Raw genomic sequence first — 25,350 nt, forward strand, 5'->3', positions numbered from 1 at the left:
GTGGCTATTGGGGGTACAGGGACTGAGGATGGTGGTGGTGGCCACCCGGGGCACTTGGTGGCTGGGCATGGCATATGCAGTGTTAGTAAACTTTGCATTGACCCACTAGTCTGAAGCTGGATCCCCCAAAGTGTGATGGCCATGGGCGCATAGCATGTAGAGGCATGGGTGGGTGCAACATGCACAGTGTTAACAAAAATTACACTGAGCCTGGAGCTGAGATCAGCAAGCTTGGAGTTGGCAAGTGCTCAGGAGAACTTGTTGGCAGGGCTCAGTACCAACAGGTTAAGTAGCAAGTGCCTGTGCAGCACCACCTCCTACAGGTGACTCTGTGTTTATGCGAGGGGGCAGGAGAGGAAAATGGCAACTGCCAGCTCCTTCATTCCCAGAGAAATCCCCCAACACTCTCTGAAATTGGTATAAACAGATTTCCCTCCGATCTGCAAGCTGTCACTTCTATGTTGCCTTTCCTTGGGCCCTTGTCTCTTTAAGGGTGGGGACTCTTTATGGGCTATCACTAGCCCTCTGACTTTTAAAACTCTGGGCTCCAAGTCCTGCTGGTTATACGAACTCACAGAATTCAGCCCCTTTGGTTTTCAAGGCCAGACGTTATGGGGATTCATTTCCTCTGTGTTGGCTTCCTGGTGTTTTTCCCTCTCCAAGTCTGCAGCTCTCTCCCTCCTGTGGGTAGCTCCTGACCACAGTGTCTGCTCTTCCTAAACTCTCTCATGCAGCTTTTTCTATACATTTAGTTGTAGAGTTTGTTCTGCCAGTCTTAGGATCACTCTCCAGTTTACTGACTTGGATGTGAATGATATCCAGTTGTAAACATGGGACAGGGTGAGCCTAGGGCCCTCCTCTTCTGCCATCTTCCCAGCACCACTGAAACATTTTCTAATTTTGATTTCCTTAACAGCGTACCTTTCTGTTCTTCCTTTTCAGATGATTCTTCCTATTCTTTTGCTAGATTTCTAAATGTTGGTGGGCTGAAGGGCGTAGTCCTAGGTTTTTTCTTCCAAAAATTACTCCCTGGTTAGTCTCACCCAGTTCTAATGACCTTAGATACCCTCTATACATTGATATCCTAAATCTTCAAGCTTGAATTCTCTTCTGAACTTCCTACATGTATATCTGAGTATTTGATATTTCTAATGGATGTCCAAAACACTTTCCAAAATGTAACTTCTAGTTTATCACTATTCCTTCAACTTGCTCCCCTCTCTAATCATATTCCCATCTCAGTAATTGGCATGATCAACTACTCGATTGCTCATGGTAAAAAGGTAGGTGTTGGCATTAACTCTCCATTTCATTTATCTTTCCTTACCTCATTCAATCCACCAAACAAACCCTCTTAACTTTACCTACAAAACACACCTCAAATCCAACCTCTTCTTTTCATCTCTTTTAGTCCAAGACTCTATCATCTCTGACCTAGATTATGCAATAACCTCCTAACTTGCTCTGCTTTCACTCTTGCTCAATTAAATACAGGCTTCACAGAGAAGTAAGAAAAACCTTTTAAAAATATGAATTAGAAAAAAAAAATAAAATAAAAATATGAATTAGAACTCTCAAATATTACTGGTAGAAGTATATACTCACTTTGGAAGACTGTTAAGCAATTTGCTAACAAAGTGAATATGATCCAGCAATTCTACTCTTAGGTATTACCCAAGAGAAGTGAAAGCACATGTACTAAAGATTGTACAAGAACGTTCATAACAGCCTTACTCCTAAGAACTAAAAACTGGAAATGATCCAATTGTCCATTAACAGAATAAAGTGAGGTGCATTTATACAATTAATAAAAATCATCAATAAAAAGAATGAAATACAGATAAATACAAAGATATGAATGAATCTCAAAAATATTATGCTAAGGCAAAAATGCGAACATAAAGTCCGTATGATCCCATTTACACGTAACTCAAGACTAGGCAAAATTAACCTCCGGTAATAAAAATCAGAATAATGACTGTCTCTGAGTGGGAGGTGGGGAGTGACAACTGGAAAGGAGCATGAGGGAACTTTCCAAGGTGATGGAAAGTCGTATATCTTGATCGGGGTTGTGATGATATGGGAATATATATGCTGAAATTCATCATCATACATTTAAAATCTATGTACTATATTGTATGTGAATTATATCTCAAATTTTAAAAAGTGTTATAAAACTGTAACATAGGTTACACTATATCTATATCTATCTTATCTATAGGTGACATTATAGTGTCATATAGATATAGGTTACACTATATCTATATCTATATCTATATCTTATCTATAGGTGACATTATAGTGTCCTTAAAAGGGAGATAACATTACTGCTACCTCATGGGCTGGTTATGAATTCTAAATGAGATCACATATAAAGCATTTAGAACAATAGCCACTAGGTAGTAAGTCCCCAGTCATTCTCCTGCTTAAAACCTTACAATGGCATAAATAACAAAATCCAAACTCCATATTCTAGTCCACAACATGCTATGTGATCTAACCCCCATCTACATCTTTAATTTCATCATTATTTCCCTCACTCACTACAGTCTATACACTAGCCTTTTTTCCCTTTCCTGAACAATACCAAGGACATTTCCATGTGGGGTCTTTGTACTTGCTATCCCTTCAGCTTACAGAGCTCTTTGACAAAGTCTTCATATGGTTGGTTCCTTCTTTTAACTCCAATCTCAGATTAAATACTGCCCACTTAAAGAGACATTCCCTGGCCACTTTATTTTTCATTATCTGTCTCCTCCCAGTGGCACTGCTAGTCTATGAAACAGAAACCCTGTCTGACTTATTCAGTTATATCCATAGTACCAAGAACAATGCCAGGCACTAATAAATATTTGTTAAAAGAATGAGTAAGTGAATTTCCAGTTTTCTGATTTATGCTAATGAATAGATAGTATGTATTCATTGGTTAAGATAGGGAATCCTGGAAGAGTATGTGCAAGAACGTGTTACAATTTACATTTTTAAACATCAAACAAAGCAACTCAACAAAATAATCAAAACCACCAAATTTTGGAGTTTTCTGTCTCTGGCAAAAGACTACATTTAGATTATACCAGAGGATTCTGTCAGCTCTTCTCTTAAATATCTAAAAAAAAAAGAGAGAGTCTTTTTGTCCCAGTAATGTTTTTAACCTCTAAATTAGAAATAAAAAACTATGGGGCGCCTGGATGGCTCAGTGGGTTAAAGCCTCTGCCTTAGGCTTGGGTCATGATCCCAGGGTCCTAGGATTGAGCCCCACGTCCGGCTCCCTGCTGAGCAGAGAGCCTGCTTCCTCCTCTCCCTCTCTGCCTGCTTCTCTGCCTACTTGTGATCTCTGTCTGTCAAATAAATAAGTAAAATCTTAAAAAAAAAGAAATCAAAAACTAAAAATTTCTAGACATAATTTGAACACATGTCTTCCAGAGAATAAAATATATCTCATTATTTCTTAGAATTTTAATGCATGAAGATTACTATTACAGTACTCAGGCTATTATACTAGTAGGACGTGTCTTTCCGGGCTATTTTAAACATGTAAAGCTTTCCCTTCCCAATCAAAATGTCTATAACCAAACCTCAAATTACAGAATCAGTGCTATTATAGTTATTTAATACCATTTGGAAAAGTCTTTCACTGAATTTTTAAAAGGAAAAAAAGTTAAACATTCTAATAAACCTTACCTTCGTTTGCAAATCAGGAACCACAAAGCTGATGCCAAAGCAAAGAAACCAATTCCCAAAGTAACAGCACCAGCAGCCAGAAAATAAGTTAAGTGGTTAAAAAAACCTACACAAATAAATTATAAAAGATTATTTCATGCATGTATCTTCATTCTTTAGGTAAAATTAAATGACATAATAATTTGAATAATATGATGTACTGTAGTGTTAAAACATTAACCAGGAAGTTCGAAAACCTGAATTCTAGGCTCCTGTGCAATTCTAACAAATTTCAACACAAGGTCTCATGGTTATTAGGGCCCAGGGTGCATATCTCTGACCCTGCCTCAATTTGATACCTAGATTTTGTTTGTTTTTGCACAGGTGTCCCCTCCTTTTTTTTTTTTTTTTTAATCTAGCCTTCTCCTTTCCCAGCCTAGCTGTAAATTTTCAAATTATTTTTCCAGTATCAGTCTTTGCAGTCCTTCAATAAGACAATAAAATCTGTATTATCAATCACTATAAGAAGGTAGATGGAGGGTAATAAAGAACAAATATAAGGAACTTTGTTTTTATCTCTATTTTATCCCAGGAACAATAAAAGATCACGGCCAAAAGCTAAATAAAAGCAATATAAAATAATAGCGTATCACAGGTTTAAAATTGGAAAAGCCTATAGGAATTATGTGGTATAACTCCTTCATTTTACAGATGAAAAAATTGAGGTCTAGGTAAGAGAGGGAACTAAACTGAGATTAGGCAGCAGATTAAAGGCAGTCCTGTTTTTTTCTATTAACTTATTCCTACTACAAATCATCTTAATACTAGTAGGTACTGAAAAGAATTAAGAATAAAGAATGCATGAGGTATTTATAGTCAGGTTGGTCAAGTATTCCTTAAGATTGTGAAATGTGGGGCGCCTGGGTGGCTCAGTGGGTTAAGCCGCTGCCTTCAGCTCAGGTCATGATCTCAGGGTCCTGGGATCGAGTCCCGCATCGGGCTCTCTGCTCAGCAGGGAGCCTGCTTCTCTCTCTCTCTCTCTCTCTCTCTCTCTCTGCCTGCCTCTCTGTCTACTTGTGATCTCTCTCTGTCAAATAAACAAATAAAATCTTTAAAAAAAAAAAAGATTGTGAAATGTTAAACCTAACCATAAAGCAAGCTGTAGGAAGCTTTTGTAGAAAGCTGTATAGAACATAAAGGGCCTTAAAACAATTTAGTAGTACAGCTGACCCTTAAACAACATGAGGATTAGGGGTACCAACCTGTGCACACTCATAAATGCGAATATAATTTTTGACTCTGCCAACACCTAACTACTTATGTATATACATATATAAACAACAGCCTACTGTTAACCAGAAGCCTTACCAATAACATAAACAGTTGATTAACACATATTTTGTATGTTCTATGTATTTCATACTATAGTCTTACAATAAATAAACTAGAGAAAAGAAAATGTTATTAAGAAAATTATAAGGAGGAGAAAATACATCAATAGTCCTGTACTATGTTGAAAATCATCTACATATAAGTGGACCTGCACAATTCAAACACATATTGTTCAAGGGTCAACTGCATAGTACCTGGGAAAAAAGAGTTTAAAGGCATAAAACTATAGAGAACAAACTGATGATGACCAGATGGGAGGATGGTTTAAATAGGTGATGGGAATTAAGGATGTACTTGTGATGAGTGCTGGGTGTTGCATAGAAATGTTGAATCGCTAAATTGTACACCTGAAACTAATATTACACTGTAGTTAACTAACTGGAATTTAAATAAAATGAAACAATATGGGACCGGGGAGGGAGACAAACCATAAGAGACTCTTAATCTCAGGAAATAAACTGAGGGTTGCTGGGGGATAAGGGAGAGGGGGATAAGGTGGTTGGGTTATGGACATTGGGGAAGGTGTGTGCTATGGTGAGTGCTGTGAATTTTGTAAGACTGATGAACCATAGACCTGTACCCCTAAAGCAAATAATACATTATATGTTAATAAAAAAATTAAAACTAATGGAATATGTTTATGCGTGAACATATTATAAGTTCCACTAAACATTTGACATTATAAAGACTTTGTTGTTCCCATGTTTTTGTTGTTTCCTAAGTAATTTCCAGCTTCCAAGATAATGCCTCTCAAAGGGTTCAGAAAATGTGTACATTTGGGAATTAATGGCACCAAAATGTTATAGAAGGCTATTTATCGAAGTGACACTTATAATACAAAGAAAAAACCTTCTAAGTGCATATAAGGAAGGCAATTAAATAACTTATGATGATGTTACATATGAAAAATACCATATTCTTTATTTAGTGCAGGGTTTCTCAACATCAATACTATTGATCTTTTGGATCAGATAATTTGTTGTAGGGATTGTCCTATGCATTGTACGAAAGACGTCTCCAGGCAAATGTATTCTGGGGGGCAAAACTGTCCCACTTGAGAATCACTGGCAGAGTGTTATAATGAAATATCATTGTATCAGAAATATAATGAAAAAAAAAAGAAATATAATGAAATGCTTTGTCATTGATAAAAGCAAGATAGGTAAAATTCATATTTTTTAAATATTAAAAAGACATTGTCATACTCAAATATAAGATAAAAAAGATTTCTAGGGGCCCCTAGCCAGCTCAGTTGGAAGAACATGTGACTCTTGATCTTGGGGTCATGAGTTTGAGCCCCACATAGTGTGTAGAGATTAAATAAATAAAACTATGGGAAAAAAGATAAAGATTCCTGGGGTGCCTGGGTGGCTCAGTGGGTTAAAGCTTCTGCATTCGGCTCAGGTCGTGGTCCCGGGGTCCTGAGATCGAGCCCCGCATTGGGCTTTCTGCTCAGTGGGGAGCCTGCTTCCCCTCTCTTTCTGCCTGCCTCTCTGCCTACTTGTGATCTCTGTCAAATGAATAAATAAAATCTTTAAAAAAAAGATAAATTTCTCGAATAAATGGGGCGCCTGAGTGGCTCAGTGGGTTAAGCCGTTGCCTTCGGCTCAGGTCATGATCTCAGGGTCCTGGGATCGAACCCCACATCGGGCTCTCTGCTCAGCAGGGAGCCTGCTTCCTCCTCTCTCTCTGCCTGCCTCTCTGCCTGCTTGTGATCTCTCTGTCAAATAAATAAATAAAATCTTTAAAAAAAAAGATAAAGATTTCTATAGACAAAATAAATAAATAAAAGCAACACAGAGTAATAAGTATAGGCTAAAACCACAGGCGTAATAAGCACTGAGATCTGGAAGCAAGAATTAGTTAGAAGAAGCAGAGAAAATCTCCGAGACAAGACCTAGACCAAATCATCCTTTGGCACTGTGAATGACTCTACATTAACAAAATCTCTGAGGGAGGGGGTTCCTGAACCACTAACAGAAAACCAAGAAGGAACCTTGGAAAATGAAAAATTCAAAAATTTTAAGATAAATTCTTTTTTGAACACAATTAATGAAATGAAATATAATACTGAGAAACTCACCTAATTACATAAAGGAATGAAAAATATAAGGAAATATAAGATTGGAAAAGATTAAGAGTACATAATATAAAAGTAATAGGGGTCCTAAAAGAAAAAATACAGGAGTAGTAGAGAAGTAATATTCAGGGAATTAACCTAAGAAGGATTTTACTTTAAAAAAATTTTTAATTTATATAGTAATATTCATTTACTTGTGTGTGTGCTGTTCTTTAAGTTTTGACAAATACAAAAATATGTCACAGCACCATAACCAACTTACGTGACACTTCATCACCTTCCAAAATTTCCTCATACTGCCTCTTAGCAGCCAAGCACTGATAGCTAGCAACCACTGTTTATTTTCCATCCCTATTCTCCATCCTTATACTTTTGGCCTTTTCCAGAATTTCATATAAATGGAATCATACAGCATGTGGCCTTTTGAGTCTGGCTTTTTTCACTTAGCATAATGCTTCTGACATTCACCTACACTGCTGCATGTATCAACAGTTTCTTTTTATTCCTGAGTAACATTCCACTTTACGGATGTACCATAGTTTTGTTTATTCCCCAGCTGAGACATTTGGTTGTTTCCAGTTTGGGGTTGTTAGATTAAAGCTATTATACTTTTTTTTTTTTAAGATTTTATTTATTTGAGAGAGAGAGAGAGAGAGAGAGCATGAAAGGGGCGAAGGGCAGAGGGAGAAGCCAGCTCCCTGATGAGCAGAGGACCTGATGTGGGACTTGATCCTGGGACTCCAGGATCATGACCTGAGCCGAAGGCAGTTGCTTAACCAACTGAGCCACCCAGGTGCCCAAGCTACTATACTTTTGCATAAAAGTTTGTTTGAACATATATTTTTATTTCAGTAGGGTCATGTAGCAAACATCTATTTAAATGTGTAAGAAACTGCCAAGCTGCCTTCCAAATTGTACCATCTTGCTTTCCCACTAGCATTATATGACAGTTTCACTTGCTCTGTATCATTGCCACCACTTGGTATTGTTAGTTTTATTTCGGTCATTCTAGTAGATGTACAGTGGTATCTCACTGTGGTTTTAATTTGCATATCCTTAATGAATAATGATGTCGAGCATCTTTGTATGTGCTTATTTGTCATCCACATGTCTTCTTCAGTGATTTGTTTAAATCTTTGTTGATATTTTAGAATTCCTCAAGTCCTTGGTCAGATATGTGATTTGGAAATATTTTCTCCAAGTGTATGGCTTGTCTTTTCAGTTCTCTTATGGGTGTCTTTCACAGAGCAAATCTTTTAAATTTTGGTAATGTCTAATTTATTAAGTTTTTCCTTGTACGGATTGTGCTATGGTATTATCTAAGAAATCTTTGCCAAACCCAGGCCACAGAGATTTTTCTCCTATGTTTTCCTATAAAGGAGTTATAGTTTTATGTTTTACATTTAATTTATGATTCATTTTGAATTAATTTTTACATAAGGTATAATGCATGGGTCAAGTTCCTTTTCTTTTCTCCTTTGGGTATGTATATCCAGTGTATATCCAGTATATTCAACACCATTTGCTGAAAAAACTATCCTTTCTTCACTGAGTTGCTTTTGCACCCTTGTCAAAAATTAAGTAGCTATATTTGTGTCAGTTTGTTTCTTGAATCTCTGTTCTGTCCCCTTGATATATATTGTCTATCCTTTTGCCAACAACAACAACAACAATAATAATAACTAACATTCATATAGTAAATACTCCCTACCAGGCACTGTTCAGTGTATTAAATATTTAAACTCATTTAATTCTCACAACAACTCTGAGTTAAGTACTATTATTTCCTCATTTTACAGATGTAGAAACAGCTGAAGCAAAATAAGGTTAAGAGACTTGTTTGAAGGCACAGAACTACTACGGGAGGGAACAATAGTTATTGCTAAGGTCCTTCCTTATCTAGATTGGGTGGAAAATAGAGACCTTCAGATTACCTTTAGATTACCTTTAGATTTGTTAGAAAAAAATCAAGTAAGGATGCTAAATATTTAAGGATATCATAAAAAAGAATATCTAAATGGTCAATAAATGTATGAAAACTTCATTAACTATTAGGAAAGTTCTAATTAAACCACGAGATAACAATGACTCTAGATGATGCCTAAGATGAAAAAGACAGAAAATGTCAATTGTTGCCAAGGAGGCAGAGTAACCTGAACTCTTACTATCGGAGCAAATGGAGTTTTGTACAATACTTTGGAAAACTGTGGCTCTATATTAAAGCTGAACAGATGCATAGCCATGACCCAACAATTTTTAGACATATACCAAAATGAAATGCATTCAGAAAAGTATGTACTAGAATGTTTATAGCATCACTATTTAAGAAAGCCACAAATTAGAAACTATACAAGTGCCCATCAATAGTTGAATGAATGAATTTTTAAAAATTGACTTAAGAAAAAAATATTCTATAAATGGGAAAGAATAGATTACAACTATTTCAAAATAATGTTGGGCAAAAGAAGGCCAACCTAAAATTCAAACACGGGTATTTGGGGAGTTCAAGAATGCTGGTAATGTTCAGTTTCTTGAGCTAGGGGCTGGTCACAAAGGTGTGTTCAGTGAAAATTCATCAAGGTTAACACTTAAGACTTATGAATAAGCGAGATATGTATGCATCAGCATGAACAGAACTGAAAAACATAATGTTCAGTGCAAAAAGAAATTCCCCTAAATCTGTATTCAATTACTCCAATTATATATTGATTCCATGTATGCACATTAAAAAAAACACAAAATAATAATATTTTTTAAAAAATTACTGTAATAGAAGCATTAAAATACATTAAATTCATGATATTTGTTGTGTCTGGAGAGAGAATGAAGGGAATGGGACTAAGGATAGAACATAGACTCTATCTGTAATGTTTTATTTCTTTAAAAAATTAAAGATCTGAAGCTTATATGACCAAAAATATGTATTTAGTAGATTACATGAGTGTTTATTATCCTTTGTCCTTTTCCTATTTCTTTTCACCTTTCTGGTTTTCTCAAATATTAAAAAAATATATAAAAATAATATAATTTCAATTTCGTAAAGAAAGAAAGAAAGAGGAGAAACATTTGTATAAGGAAGATTATTAACAGTGATTATCCCTGGAGTAAGGGCCTATAGTTACAATTTTCCATTCTAGACTTTGTGTGTGTATTTTCTACCATGAATATCTTAGAAAAATAACAAAAAAAATTTTTTTAGAGTTTCTTATGTAATTCCTGACACCTTTACTTAGGTGCTACAAGTTTCCTTGCAGAACTTTATTGGTATCACTGTGATTATAGCCCACTTACCTGTCGCCCCTGAAGATCTCTGCCCTGCTCTATCTTTTATTTTTTTCTTTCTTTTCTCTTTTTTACCAAATCTCCATTAGGGAAGAAAATAGGTGTGATTAGTACACCGTCATAGTCCCTGGTTTAAACAGGTCATTTACATCTCAGGGAAATCCCAATCAGGTATAAAGAATCTCAAAGTTTCCAAAACACTTTACCAAGAGAAAGACAAATTTCAAATTCATTAATACCTTCAACAAGTCACACATTCTCTCTAAATCAATCTGTAAAATGAAAAGGTTGGACTCTGTAATCATTAAGATCCCCTTCTCACTTTAAAGTTTTAGTCAATACATATAAAAAAGTAGTATTTTTACTTTTTTGATAATGCTCTTAATCCTGTCTAAAGTAAGGGCTCTATTGGGGTGCCTGGGTGGCTCAGTTGGTTGAGTAGCAGGCTCTTGATTTTGGCTCTGGTCATGATCTCAGGGTGCTGGAATTGAGCCTTGCTTTGGGCTCTGCACTCAGCAGGGAATCTGTCTGAGGATTCTTCTCTCCCTCTCCATCTGCCCCTCCCCTCCCACTCATGTATGTGCATGTGCATGTGCATGCTCTCACTCTAAAAATAACTAAATCATAAATAAATTAATTAATGACTCCTCATTTTCAGCAGTTACTCTATCATATCACCTTCTTTGTCTTTAATAATTATTATTATAAATAATTTTCTTTCCTGGTTTATTGTCTGTTCTGTCTTCCTCTACCAGAAGATAAATCTTTTTCATTATTATATTCTTAGAGTTTAGAATAATGACTGGTTACTTGAGAAATGATTGAATATTCAATAAATGAATGATAGGCACTATGCTAAATGCTAGTATTATAAAAATGAACAAATAACTATGTTGTTTATAATATAAGTATGTATGTAGGAAGGTCATACATGTGAAAAGGGATAAATGCAATTAAAAAGTATATATGTGTTATTATGGAAGAAAAAAGGACAGGGACGCCTGGGTGGCTCAGTTGGTTGGGCAGCTGCCTTCGGCTCAGGTCATGATCCCAGTGTCCTGGGATCGAGTCCCGCATCGGGCTCCTTGCTCGTCAGGGAACCTGCTTCTCCCTCTGCCTCTGCCTGCCATTCTGTCTGCCTGTGCTCGCTCTCTCTCCCTCGCTCTCTCTGACAAATAAATAAAAATAAAATCTTTAAAAAAAAAAAAAAAAAAAAAAAAAAAAAAAAAAAAAAAAAAGAAAAAAGGACAGAATGTGGATACAGAAGATTTATAAAAAGGAGAAATTTTGAAAAGCTCCATAGTTTAGTTAAACATTGCCTGAGAACTTTCTATTGCCAAACCTTTGCCAAGAATTGGTGATTGAAAGATAAATAACACATGATCACAGAGTTTATAATCTGCAGGAGACAAGACACTTAAATGGATATATTCATTACAATATTCTAAGTGATATGATAACAACCTTTTGACAGTGCTAAGACAACAGAGGAGTTTGACCAAGTGCAGGTATAGTCCTAGAGATAATACCTGAGCTCAATCTTACAGACTAAGTAAGAGATAGCTAGGTAAGAACATTAAGTCTTCTTTTTTAAAAGACTTTATTTATGCATTTGATAGAGTGAGTGAGAGAAACAGCACAAGTAGGGGACAGAAGCAGAGGGAGAAGTAGGCTCCCCACTGAGCAGGGAGCCCAATGCAGGGTTCGATCCCAGGACCCTGAGATCATGACCTGAGCCGAAGATAGCCAGTTTAATTGTCTGAGCCATCAGGCACTCCAAGAACAGTAAGTCTTAAATCAGGTTATGATTCTTCCATCTTAAAATTAATAAAACTCTCTTCTGGCAGCACCCTCCAGCTTACAATTGATCTTTTTTTACCCTCTACCAATGAGAATTCCTACTTCTTCACATCTATCCAAGGCCATTAATAACTTCATTAACACAAAAATCAAAACTGGCCACTCTCTTTTGCCTTTCCATCAGTAAACTAAAATCACTTAGTATTCTTTCCATTTATGTATCTATACATTTATTGCCTTTGTAGGTCCCTCTTTGTTTGCCCATCTATCCTTTAACATATGTATCTATATCTAAATATATTCTTTATAGTGATATAAATGTATGTATGTATATATCTGTCTAGATTTAGATAGATACATTAAAGGATATACAGATGGATATATAGAGATATTTAAAGGATATAGATAGATATGGATGCTACCTATATACACCTATCTCTATAACTTTCCCCAGATTTATTAGGTACTTGTGTCAGAAGTGTTTTCAGATTATTTTTTGCAATAGTTCCAGAACTACAAGTCCTGTTTTATTTTTTCCTCTTCTTTTTGTTATGTTAGTCACCATACAGTACCTCATTAGTTTTTGATGTAGTGTTCCATGATTCATTGTTGTGTATAGCACCCAGTACTCCATGCAATATGTGCCCTCCTTAATACCCATCACTGGGCTAACTCACCCCCCCATCCCCTTTCCCTCTAAAACCCTCAGTTGGTTTATCAGAGTCCACAGTCTCATGGTTTGTCTCCCCCTCCAATACCCCCCCTTCATTTTTCCCTTCCTTCTCCTAATGTTCTCCATGCTATTCCTTATGTTCCACAAATAAGTGAAACCATATGATAATTGACTTTCTCTGCTTGACTTATTTCACGTAGCATAATCTCCTCCAGTCCCATCCATGTTGATGCAAAAGCTGGGTATTCATCCTTTCTGATGGCTGAATAATATTCCATTGAATATATCGACTATACCTTCTTTATCCATTCATCTGTTGAAGGGCACCTTGGCTCTTTCCACAGTTTGGCTATTGTGGACATTGCTACTATGAACATTGGGGTGCATATGGCCCTTCTTTTCACTACATCTTTATCTTTGGGGTAAACACCCCATAGTGCAATTGCTCAGTCATAGGGTAGCTCTATTTTTAATTTTTTGAGGAAACTCCCCAGTGTTTTCCAAAGTGGCTGTATCAACATGGTTCTCACCAACACGTAAGAGGGTTCTCCTTTCTCCACAACCTCTTCAACATTTGTTGTTTCTTGTCAATGTTTGCCATTCTAACTGGTGTAAGGTGGTATATCTCAGTGAGTTTTGATTTGAATTTCCCTGATAGCTAGTGATGTTGAACACTTTTTCATGTGTCTGTTGGCCATTTGTATGTGTTCTTTTGAGAAGTGTCTGCTCATGTCTTCTGCCTATTTTCTGACTTGATTATCTGTTTTTTTGGGTGGTGAGTTTCAGAAGTTCTTTATAGATCTTGAATAGCAGCCCTTTGTCTGTAGCGTTGTTTGCAATTATCTTCTCCCATTCTGTGGGTTGCCCCACAGACTGTTTCCTTTGCTGTGCAGAGCTTTTTATCTTGATGAAGTCCCAAAAGTTCATTTTCACTTTTGTTTCCCTGGTTTTTGGAGAGGTGTCTTGAAAGAAGTTGCTGTGACTGATGTCGAAAAAGGTTACTTCCTATGTTCTCCTCTAGGATTTTGATGGATTCCTGTCTCACATTGAGGTCTTTCCTCCATTTAGAGTCTATCTTTGTGTATGGTATAGGAGAATGGTCAAGTTTCATTCTTCTGTATATAGATGTCCCATTTTCCCAGCACCATTTATTGAAGAGACTGTCTTTCTTCCATTGGATATTTTTTCCTGCTTTGTCAAAGATTATTTGACCACAGAGTTGAGAGTCCATATGTGGGCTCTCTATTTTGTTCCACTGGTCTATGTGTCCATTTTTGTGCCAGTACCATTCTGTGTTGGTGATCACAGCTTTGTAATATAGCTTGAAATCTGGCAACATGATGCCCCAGCTTTGTTTTTCTTTTTCAACATTTCCTTGTGATTTGGAGGTCTTTTCTGGTTCCATACAAATTTTAGGATAATTTGTTCCAGCGCTTTGAAAAATGCCATTGGTATTTTGACCAGAATGTCATTAGAAGTATAGATTGCTCTGGGCAGCACAGACATTTTAACAATGTTTATTCTTCCAATGCATGAGCATGGAATATTTTTCCATCTTTTTGTGTTTTCTTCAATTTCATTAATGAGTGGTCTGTAGCTCCTAGAGTATGAATTCTTTACCTTGTTGGTTAAGTTTATTCCAAGGTATCTTATGGTTTTTAGTGCTATTGAAATGGAATCAGTTCTCTAATTTCTCTTTCTACAGTTACATTGTTAGTGTTTAAGAAAGCAAATGTTTTCTGTGGATCGATTTTGTATCCTGCCACATTACTGAATTGCTGAATGAGTTCTAGTAATTTGGGGATGGAGTCTTTTGGGTTTACATAAAGTATCATGTCATCTGCAAAGAGAGAGAGTTTGACTTCTTTTTTGCCAATTTGAACACCTTTTATTTCTTTTTGTTGTCTGACTGCTGTTGCTAGGACTTCTAATACTATGTTGAACAGTAATGGTGAGAGTGGTCAACCTTATTGTATTCCTGATTCCAATAGGAAGGCTCACAGCTTTTCATTCATTGAGAATGTTATTTGCTGAGTTTTTCATAGATGGATCTTATGAAATTGAAGAATGATTCCTCTATCTCTATAGTCTGAAGAGTTTTAATCAGGAAAGGATGCTGTATTTAGTCAAATGCTTTTTTTGCATCAATTGGGAGGACCATAAGGTTCTTCTTCCTCCTCTCATTAATGTGTTCTATCACATTGATTGATTTGTGAATGCTGAACCACCCTTGCATCCTAGAGATAAATCCCACTTGATCATGCTGAATAATCCGTTTAATGTACTGTTGGATCCTATTAGCTAGGATCTTGCTGAGAATTTTGGCATCCATAATCCACCAGGGATATTGGTCTATAATTCTCCTTTTTGATGGGGTCTTTGCCTGGTTTTGGGATCAAGGTAATGCTGGCCTCATAGAATGAGTCTGGAAGTTTTCCTTCTGTTTCTATTTTTTGAAACAGCTTCAGGAGAATACATACTAATTCTTCTTTGAATATCGGGTAGAATTTCCCAGGGAATCCATCGGTTCCTGGACTCTTGTTTTTTGGGAGGTTTTTGATCACCACTTTAATTTCATTACTGGTTATTAGTCTATTCAGGTTGTCAATTTCTTCCTGTTTCAGTCTTGGTAGTTTATAGGTTTCCAGGAATGCATCCATTTCTTCCAGGTTGCTTAATTGATTGGCATGTAGTTATTGGTAATAATTTCTGATAACTGTTTCTATATCCTTGGTGTTAGTCATGATCTCTCTCCTTTCACTAATAATTTTATTATTTTGGGTCTTTTATCTTTTCTTTTGAGTAAGTCTGGCCAGTGGTTTATTGATCTTACTAATTATTTCAAAGAACCAGCTTCTAGTTTCATTGGTATGTTCTACTATATTTCTCATCATATTCATTGATCTCTGCTCTAATCTTAACTATTTCTCTTCTTGTATGTGGGTTAGGCTTAATTTGTTGTTCATTCTCCAGTTCTTCAAGGTATAAAGATAGTTTGTGTATTCAGGAATTTTCTTTTTTTTTTGAGTGAAGTTTGGATGGCTGTGTATTTCCCCCTTAGGACTGCCTTTGCTATATCACATAAGTTTTGGACCTATGTGTTTTCATTCTCATTAACTTTCATGAATTGTTTAAGTTCTTCTTTGATTTCCTGGTTGACCCAAACATTTTTGAGCAGGATGGTCTTTAATTTCCAACTGTTTGAATTTCTTCCAAACTTTTTCTTATGACTGAGTTCAGTTTCAAAGCACTGTGGTCTGAGAATGTGCAGGGGAAAATCTCAATCTTTTGGTACTGGTTGAGACCTGATTTGTGACCCAGTATATAGTCTATTCTAGAGAAAGTTCCATGTGCACTTGAGAAGAATGAGTATTCCGTTGTTTTAGGGTGGAATGTTCTGTATAGATCTATGAGGTCCATCTGGTCCAGTGTGTCATTCAAAGCTCTTGTTTGTTGATTTTCTGCTTAGATGATCTGTCTATTGCTGAGAGTGGAGTGTTGAGGTCTCCCACTATTAATGTATTATTATCAATATGTCTCTTCATTTTGGTTAACAGTTGGCTTATGTAGTTGGCTGCTCCCATATTGGGAGCATAGATATTTACAACTGTTAGATCTTCTTGTTGGATAACCCTTTAAGAATGATATAGTGTCTTTCTGTTTGTCTGATATGAGAATTGCTACCCCAGCTTTCTTTTGAGGTCCATTGGCATGAAAGTTCTCTATCCCTTCACTTTTAGTCTGGATGTATCTTTAGGTTCAAAACGAGTCTCTTGTAGACAGCATATGGATGGGTCCTGTCTTTTTATCCAATCTGCAACCCTGTGCTGTTTTGTGGGGGCATTTAGGTCGTTCATGTTGAGAGTGATTATTGAAAGATATGATTTTATTGTCATCATGTTGCCTGTGAAGTCCTTGTTTCTATAGACTATCTCTGTAAATTTCTGTTCTATATCATTCTTGGGGTATTTCTCCTTTTATAGAGCCCCCCTTAGTATTTCTTTCAGGGCCAGCTTAGTGGTCACATATTCTTTCAGTTGCTGTCTGTCCTGGAAGCTCTTTATCTCTCCATCCATTCTGAATGACAGTCTTGCTGGGTAAAGTATTCTTGGAAGCATGTTCTTCTCATTTAGTACCCTGAATACATCTTGCCAGTCCTTTCTGGCCTCCCAGGTCTCTGGAGACAGGTCTGACACTATCCTGATGTTCCTCCCTCTGTAGGTAAGGAATCTCTTCCCTTTAACTGCCCTTAAAATGATTTCCTTGGTTCTAAGATTTGCGAGTTTTACTATTACATGCCAGGCTGTTGGTCTGTTCTCCTTGATCTTGGGAGGAGTCCTCTCTGCTTCTAGGACACAAATGCTTGTTTCATTCCCCAGATTAAGGAATTTCTCGGCTACAATTTGCTCAAATATATCTTCTAGTCCTCTCTCTCTCTCCACCCCCTCAGGGATCCCAATAATTCTGACATTGAAATGTTTCATGGTGTCATTTATTTCTCTAACTCTGCTTTCATGGATTTTAAGCTATTTGTTCCAGGCCTCCTCCTGTTCCCTCTTTTCTATCAGTTTGTCTTCTAGATCACTAATTCATTCTTCTGCCTTGTTTACCCTGGCTGTTAAAGTATCTAGATTAGATTGGATCTCACTGATAGCATTTTTAAGTTCTGCCAGATTAGCTCTCATTTCTGCCCTTAGAAAATCTATGATACCATTAATGGCTTTTTCATCCTAGCTATTGTTGTCATAACTGTTACCTGGAAGTCTATTCCTGTCATCTTCCTTATATCCATAAGCATTAGTTCTGTGGCAGGGCTCACAATCTCTGAATCTTTCCTCTGTTGGAGGTTCTTCCTCTTAGTCATTCTTTTGAGTGGTGGTTCAGAGACTGTACAGAGTCCAAATTATTGGCCTCAACCCAAGCAAGATGCACCTGTTTTATAGGGACCTTAGGGTTGTTGGTCTCTTCTTCTTCTAGTGTGTCTTTGGGAGAGGGGCCTGCTGCACCTCATACAACCCTGTTTGGGCAGAGTTGCCCTGCCCCCTGTGAGGGGAGGATGGGCTCAGTGAAAACTGGTTTTGGGGGGCTTTTGTTCTTTGGCAGCTTTCTGTGTTCTCTGAGAGAGCAGAAGTGACTGTATCCAAACCTCTGTCTCAGAACAGAGAGATTACTGCTCTCCACTGAGTACTCTAGGCCACACTATCTCCATTTCTCTCTGTGTTGCTAAAAAACCACGAGTCCTGGATCGTGTGCCCCACAGCAGCACTCCCAGGCCTTGCTTCCAAGTTCAGGCATGTCTCTGCCCTTTGTGCTCTGAAACTGCAAGCTGCCCCCAGTTCACAGGTATGCCCCTGCAGCTCCAGGTTTCAATCTGGGGGGCTGCCCTAAAGTCCTTTCCCTACCATTACCAGTCTCTTAGTCTGTGCCAGTCCCTAACATGGGAGGCTCTTGCACTCCAGTGGCACAGGATCCCTGAGGCTCCCTCCCCATTCTGTTTATCTTCTGATATCTGCCCACAGAATCACAGCTCCACATTTCATACTTCAAGACCAATCGTCAGAAATATTCTGTTTGTAGAGATCCATATCTTCTTACATCTCAGGCTGATTTTGTGGGTGCTCGGAATGGTCTGGTAGATATCCAGCTCAATTCAGGGGACTGGTTGAAATAGGGTCCCCTAGTCCTCCACCATCTTTTCTCTTGTCTTTGTTTTATTTTTTGAATCTTCATGAATTACCTGTTTATTATACTCTTTTGGAATTTTGCCAGATTTCAATCTCAGGTTTACTCCAATTCAACAAAAAAATTTTTTTTTAAGATTTTATGTATTTATTTGAAAGAGAGCATGAGCGAGTGGGGGAGGAGCAGAAGGGGAGGGAGAGGAAGGGGAAGGAAGAATCTCAAGCAGACTCTGTGCTGAGTGTGGAGCCCCATATGGGGCTTGATCTGACAACCCTGAGATCATGACCCAAGCCAAAACCAAGAGTTGGTCCATTAACTGACAGAGCCAACCAGGCACCCCATCAACAAAAATCTTTTAAACACCAAATATGCATAGAATATTGTTTCAGATATTAAGTGAGGGATAAAAAGCCATTTAAATAAGAATGAATCCTTGCCCTAAAGGTTTAAAAATCTATAATGAGATATAAGCAAGGCTCATATGCAACCAGTATGAAAAGTTGACCATACTTTTTTACTTGGTATTTGTTCAGAGTGGTTATAAGACTAATTAGATCTGTTTGTGAATATAGTAAAGTTACTTATTGTGATGGCTGGACTTTAATGTTCTGATTTGAAAAATGGGAGTCATACTATCTATCTTACACAACTATAATTATAAATAAATAAGATAATGTTGCAAGGAATTAATAACATGGAAAAAACCAGGAAGACATCTCAAACTTAATGTGCATATACCAGGGCACAAAGCAAGACTCTGTATAAGTTTTATAGAATCATTATTACATATATAACATTCTCTGAAAATAATGAAATTAATTTTTAAATTAATAACCTAATATATACCCTAAGAAAAGCTCCTATACCTGTGGAAATTTAAAATCACACTGTAAATTACTCATGCCTTAAAGAAGAAATCAGTGGAAATTTGAAAATACATAGAAATAATCAATAATGATATGTACAAATACTTGTAGCAACAATGCTGGAGCCAAATTCAAGGGGAATATATGGCCCTAAATGCATATATTAGAAAAGAAAGCTGAAAAATAATGAGCTTAGCATTCAAATTATAAGTTGAAAAAGACGAGCAAAATAAGCCCAAGTAATGTAGAGAAAAGAAATAATGAACAGAAATTAATAGGATAAAAATGAAAATTCTTGGTAAAGACTAACCAGATTGGATAAAGCTCTAGTTAGATTAAAAACCAAGTAAAAAAGAAGTATAAATAAACAATATTTAAAATGAAGAAAGAACATAATTACAATTACAGCAGAGTTTAAAATAAGAAAATACTTCAAACAAATTTATGGTAATACATCTTAAAACTGTTACAAAATTATATATACCTAAAAAGTAACTTACAAAAAATGACTCAAGAATAGAAAACCTAAATCAACATGTATCCATTAAACAATCAGCAGTTACAAAATTTCCCCTAAAGAAAAGAGCAGGCCCCAATAACTTTATAATTTCTACTGTATACCCATGATTCAAGTATTTCTTATCTTATACAAGCTCTTCCAGAAAATACAAAGAGATTGCTGGTTGTTTTTCCAAATACATTTTCCTCTTCTTCCCCGGCAAAAAGCTAGACTACCATGTCCCAGCTTCCCATACCATTAGGTGAAGCCATATGACTGAGTTCTAACCAATAGAATTTGAATAGAAGTGATGTCATAAAAACCTCTCAAGCACCTTTCTCCATGTTCTTTCTCCTTTTAGGTATGACTGGAATGGAAATCATCCCCAGGGAACTTTGGAGCCGTGTGTCGCCATGGATCTAATTAACATTCATAGAACACTCAACCCAAATAAAATGAAAATACAACATTATCAGGATTTGTGGGATGCCACTAAACCAGAACTTAGGTGAAATTTTACACCAAAACCTGCAATATTAGGGAAAAATGTGTGAAAAACCTTAAAAACTAAAGTAGAGCAGATTAAGCCTAAAATAAACAGAAGAAAAAGGATATTAAAAACTAAAGTGAAAACCAATGAAATAGAAAACAAAACAATCTAGGTGGTAAAAAACTTGTAATAGATATGCAAAAAGTAAAAAAGAATCCAAGTATATCACTATAGAAAGCCAACAACACATGGAAGAGAGAAGAAAGCGTCTAGAAAATCTATGGAAACAACCATAAAACAATAAAAAATGACAATTAAATACATATCTATCAATAATTACTTTGACTGTAAATGGACTAACTGCTCCAATCAAAAGACATAGGGTGAAAAAGTGGATTAAAAAAAAAAGACCCATCTATAGGCGTCCTATGAGAGACTTATTTCAGAACTAAAGACACCTAAAGACTGCAAGTGTGGATATAGAGAAACATTCTTCATGCAAATGGATGTCAAAAGAAAGCCAGAGTAACAATACTTACACTGGACAAAATAGACTTTAAAACAAAGACTGTAACAAGAGAAAAGAAGGACACTATATCAGAACAATCTATTAAGAAGATGTAACAATTATAAATATTTATGCATCCAATATGAGAGCACCCAAATACACAAAACAGGTAATAGCAAAATAAAGAAAATAATTGATAATAATACAATAATAGTAGGGGATTTTAACACCCCACTTACACTGATGGACAGATCACCCAAACATAAAATAAACAAGGAAACAGTGGTTTTAAATGACACACCGGACCAAATGGAGTTAATAGATACATTCAGAACATTCCATCCTAAAGCAGCAGAATACACATTCTTTTCAAGTGCACATAGAACATTCTCCAGAAGAGATCAAATATTAGGCCACAAGATAAGTCTCAAAATTGAAAAATATCAAAGTCATACCACGCATCTTTTCTGACCACTATGCTATGAAACTAGAAATTAACCATGAAAAAATGTGGAAGGACCACAAATACATGGTGGTTAAATAACATGTTACTAAACAATGAATGGGTCAACCACAAACTAAAAGAAGAAATTAAAGATTAGAGGGAAACAAATGAAAATGAAAACACAACAATCCCAAATCTTGGGATACAGCAAAAACAATTCTAAGAGGGAAGTAAATAGCAACACAGGCATACCTCAAGAGGAAAGAAAAATCTCAAATAAAAAATCTAACCTTATGTCTAAAGGAGCTAGAAAAAGAACAAACAAAACCCAAAACCAGCAAAAGGAAAAGACATAATAATATTAGAGCAAAAATAAGTGATATAGAAACTAAAAACAAAACAAAACAAAAACAAAAACAAAAAACCACAATAGAACAGACTAATGAAAACAGGAACTGGTTCTTTGAAAAGATCAACAAAACTGATAAACCTTTAGACAGACTTTCCAAAGAGAAAGAGAAAGAGCTTGCGAAAGGGAGAAAGAGACAGGACCCAAATAAAATCACTAATAAAAGAGGAGAAATAACAATGAACACCACAGAAATACAAACAATTGTAACTGAGTATTATGAAAACCTATTTGCCAAAAAACTGAACAACTCAGACAAAATGTATAATGTCCTAGAAATATATAATCTGCCAAAACTAAAGTAGGAAGAAATAGAAAATTTGAATAGCTCTATTACCAGCAATGAAATTGAATCAGTAATAAAAAAACTCCCCAAAACTAAGGGTCCAGGATTAAGCAGCTTCACAGGTAAATTCTACCAAACATTTACAGAGAGCAAATACCTATTTCTTCTCAAACTATTCAAAAAAATAGAAATGGAAGGAAAACTTCCAAATTCTTTCTATGAGGCCAGCATTACCCTGATACCAATACCAGATAAAGAAATCACCAAAAAAGAAGAACTATAGGTCAATATCTCTGATGAACATCGATGAAAAATCTCAGCAAAATATTAGCAAACTGAATCCAACAATACATTAAAAAATCATTTATGATGATCAAGATCAAGTGGAATTTACTCTGGGGATGCAAGGATGGTTCAATATAGATAAAACAATATAATATGTCTCATCAATAAGAGAAAGGACAAAAAACATAGGATCATTTCTTTTTTAAAGTTTTTATTTATATTCTAGTTAGTTAACATTCACTATAGTATTAGTTTCAGGCATAAAATATAGTGATTCAACACATCCATACAACACCTGGTGCTCATCACAACAAGTGAACTCCTTAATCCCCATCATCTATTTAACCCTCCCCGCCTACCCACTTCCATTCTGGTAACCAACACATTGTTCTCCACAGTTAACAGTTTCTTAGTTTGTGTGTGTGTCTCTCTCTTTCCCTTCACTCATTTGTTTTGTTTCTTAAATTCCACATATTTGTGGAATCATACCATACTTATCTTTCTCTGACTTATTTCACTTAGTAAAATACTCTCTAGCTCCATCCATGTCATTACAAATAACAAGATTTCCTTCTTTTTTATGGCTGAATAATATTCCATTATATATTTTTATATATGTATGTGTATATACATACCTACATACATATATACTACCTCTTCTTTATCCATTCATCAGTCAATGGACATTTGGTTGTTTCCATAATTTGGCTATTATAGATAATGCTACTATGAATATCAGGGTGCATATATCCCTTTGAACAAATTTAATACAATTGTTATCAAAATACCAACAGCATTTTTCACAGAGTTAGAACAAAGAGTCCTAAAATTTGTACAGAGCCACAGAAGACCCTGAAGGCAAAAACAATTTTGAAAAACAAAAAAAAAAAAGCAAAATGAGGCATCACAATTCTGGACTTTCAATTATATTACAAAGCTGTAGTGATTTTAATAGTATGGTACAGCATAAAAATAGACATATAGATCAACAGAACAGATGAGAAAACCCAGAAATAAATTCATAATTATATGATCAATGAACCTTCAACAAATAAGGAATGAATATACAATGAGAAAAAGACAATCTCTTCAACAAATGATGTTGGGAAAACTGGACGGCCACATGCAAAAGAATGAAGCTGGACCACTTTCTTTGATTATATACAAAAATAAATTCAAAATAGATTAAAGACCTATAAGTGAGACCTATAACCATAAAAATTCTAGGAGAGAGGAGAGGCAGCATTTCTCTGACATTGGCTCTAGAAATATTTTTCTAGATATGTCTCCTGAGGCAAGAAAAATAAAAGCAAAAATAAGCTATTGAGACTACCTCAAAATATAAAGCTTCTGCAGAACAAAGGAAATAATCAACAAAACTAAATGGCAACCTACAGAATGAGAGAAGATCATTTGCAAATAACATATCGATAAAGGGTTAGTATCTAAAATATAGAAAGAACTGATAACAACTCAACACCCTAAAACCAAATAATTCAATTATAAATGGGCAGAAGACATGAACAGACATTTCTCCAAAGATGACATCCTAATGGGCAACAGACACATGAAAAGATGCTTAATACCACTGATCATTAGGGAAATGTAAATCAAAACCACAAGGAGATATCACCTCATTTGTCAGAATGGTGAAACACAAAACACAAGAAACAACAAGAACTGGCAAGGATGTGGAAAAAAAAGGAACCCTCTTGCACTGTTGGTGGGAATACAACTAGTGTAGCCACTGTGGAAAACAGTATGGAGTTTCCTCAAAAAGTTAAAAATAGAATTACACTTTGATCCAGTGTTTGCACTACTGGGTATTTACCCCCCAGATACAAAAACACTAATTAAGAGGGATACACACACCCCTAAGTTTACTGCAACATTAGCTTCAGGAGCCAAACTATGGAAGCAGCCCAAGTGTTCATCAATAGATGCATGGATGAAGATATGGTATACCAAAAGACACATGAAAGGATGCTCAACATCACTCATCATCAGGGAAATGTATATCAAAACTACAATGAGATACCACCTGACACCTGTTGGAATTGCTAAAATTAAGAAGACAAGAAACAACAAATGTTGGCAAGGATGTGGAGATAAAGGAACCCTGGTGCACTGTTGGTAGGAATGTAAATTGGTAAAACCACTGTGGAAAACAGTATGGAGGTTCCTCAAAAAATTACAAATAGAATTACCATACATTCCCACAATTCTACCTTTGGGCATTTACCCACGGAAAATGAAAATGCTAATTACAGAAGAGAGATGCACCCCCAAGTTTATTTCAGTATGACGTACAATAACCAAGATATGGAAGCAACCTAAATGTCCATCAGTAGACAAATGAATACATAAAATGTGGTGTATATATATGATGGAATATTACACGGCCATATAAAGGATGAGATCATGCCATTTAAGACAACACAGATGGACCTAAAGGATATTATGCTAAATGAATTAAATCAGACTGAGAAAGATATATACCATATAATTCTATTCATAAATGGAATCTGAAAAAGTGAATAAATAAAACACAAAATCAGAACTATAAGTACAATGAATAAATTGATGATTATCAGAGGGGAAGGGGATGGGAAGTTGGGTAAAATGGATGAATGAGAAAGGTAGATATGGGCCTCCAGTTATGGAATGAGTAAGTCACGGGAATAAAAATCAGAGCATAAGGAATATACTCAATGATATTGTAATAGCTATGTGATGGAACAGATGGTAGCTATACTCGTGAACATAGTATAATGTATAAACTTGTCAAACTTAGTGAAGTTGTACACCTGAACCTAAAGTAACATCATCAATTATACTAAATTTAAAAAAAAAAAGCTGTAAGACACATGCAAAGTGGAATGTACTCAGCCATAAAAAGGAATGAAATCTTGCCATTTGCAATACAGTGGATGGATCCAGAGGGCATAATGTTAAGTGAAATAAGTCAATCAGAGAAAGACAAATACCAAATG

At 35.9% G+C, this 25,350-nt stretch overlaps 1 protein-coding gene across 3 annotated transcripts in view; it reads right to left on the reverse strand.

The window, feature by feature from the left end:
• The window catches only part of C4H1orf185 (chromosome 4 C1orf185 homolog), a 69,582-nt gene that overhangs the window by 25,372 nt on the left and 18,860 nt on the right, over window positions 1-25,350 (reverse strand). Inside the window, exons 1-2 of one of the 3 annotated variants that reach the window (XM_047728832.1) lie at window positions 20,191-20,209; window positions 3,682-3,787 (exon numbers count right to left, since the gene is read on the reverse strand). In XM_047728832.1, the coding sequence (XP_047584788.1) occupies window positions 3,682-3,787; window positions 20,191-20,206 (122 nt within the window). In that variant the 5' untranslated portion in view covers window positions 20,207-20,209. The other 2 variants (XM_047728833.1, XM_047728831.1) reach the window with 2 other exon arrangements.

This window comes from Lutra lutra, chromosome 4 (assembly GCF_902655055.1).
Source record: "Lutra lutra chromosome 4, mLutLut1.2, whole genome shotgun sequence".
NCBI classification, from domain to species: domain Eukaryota; kingdom Metazoa; phylum Chordata; class Mammalia; order Carnivora; family Mustelidae; genus Lutra; species Lutra lutra.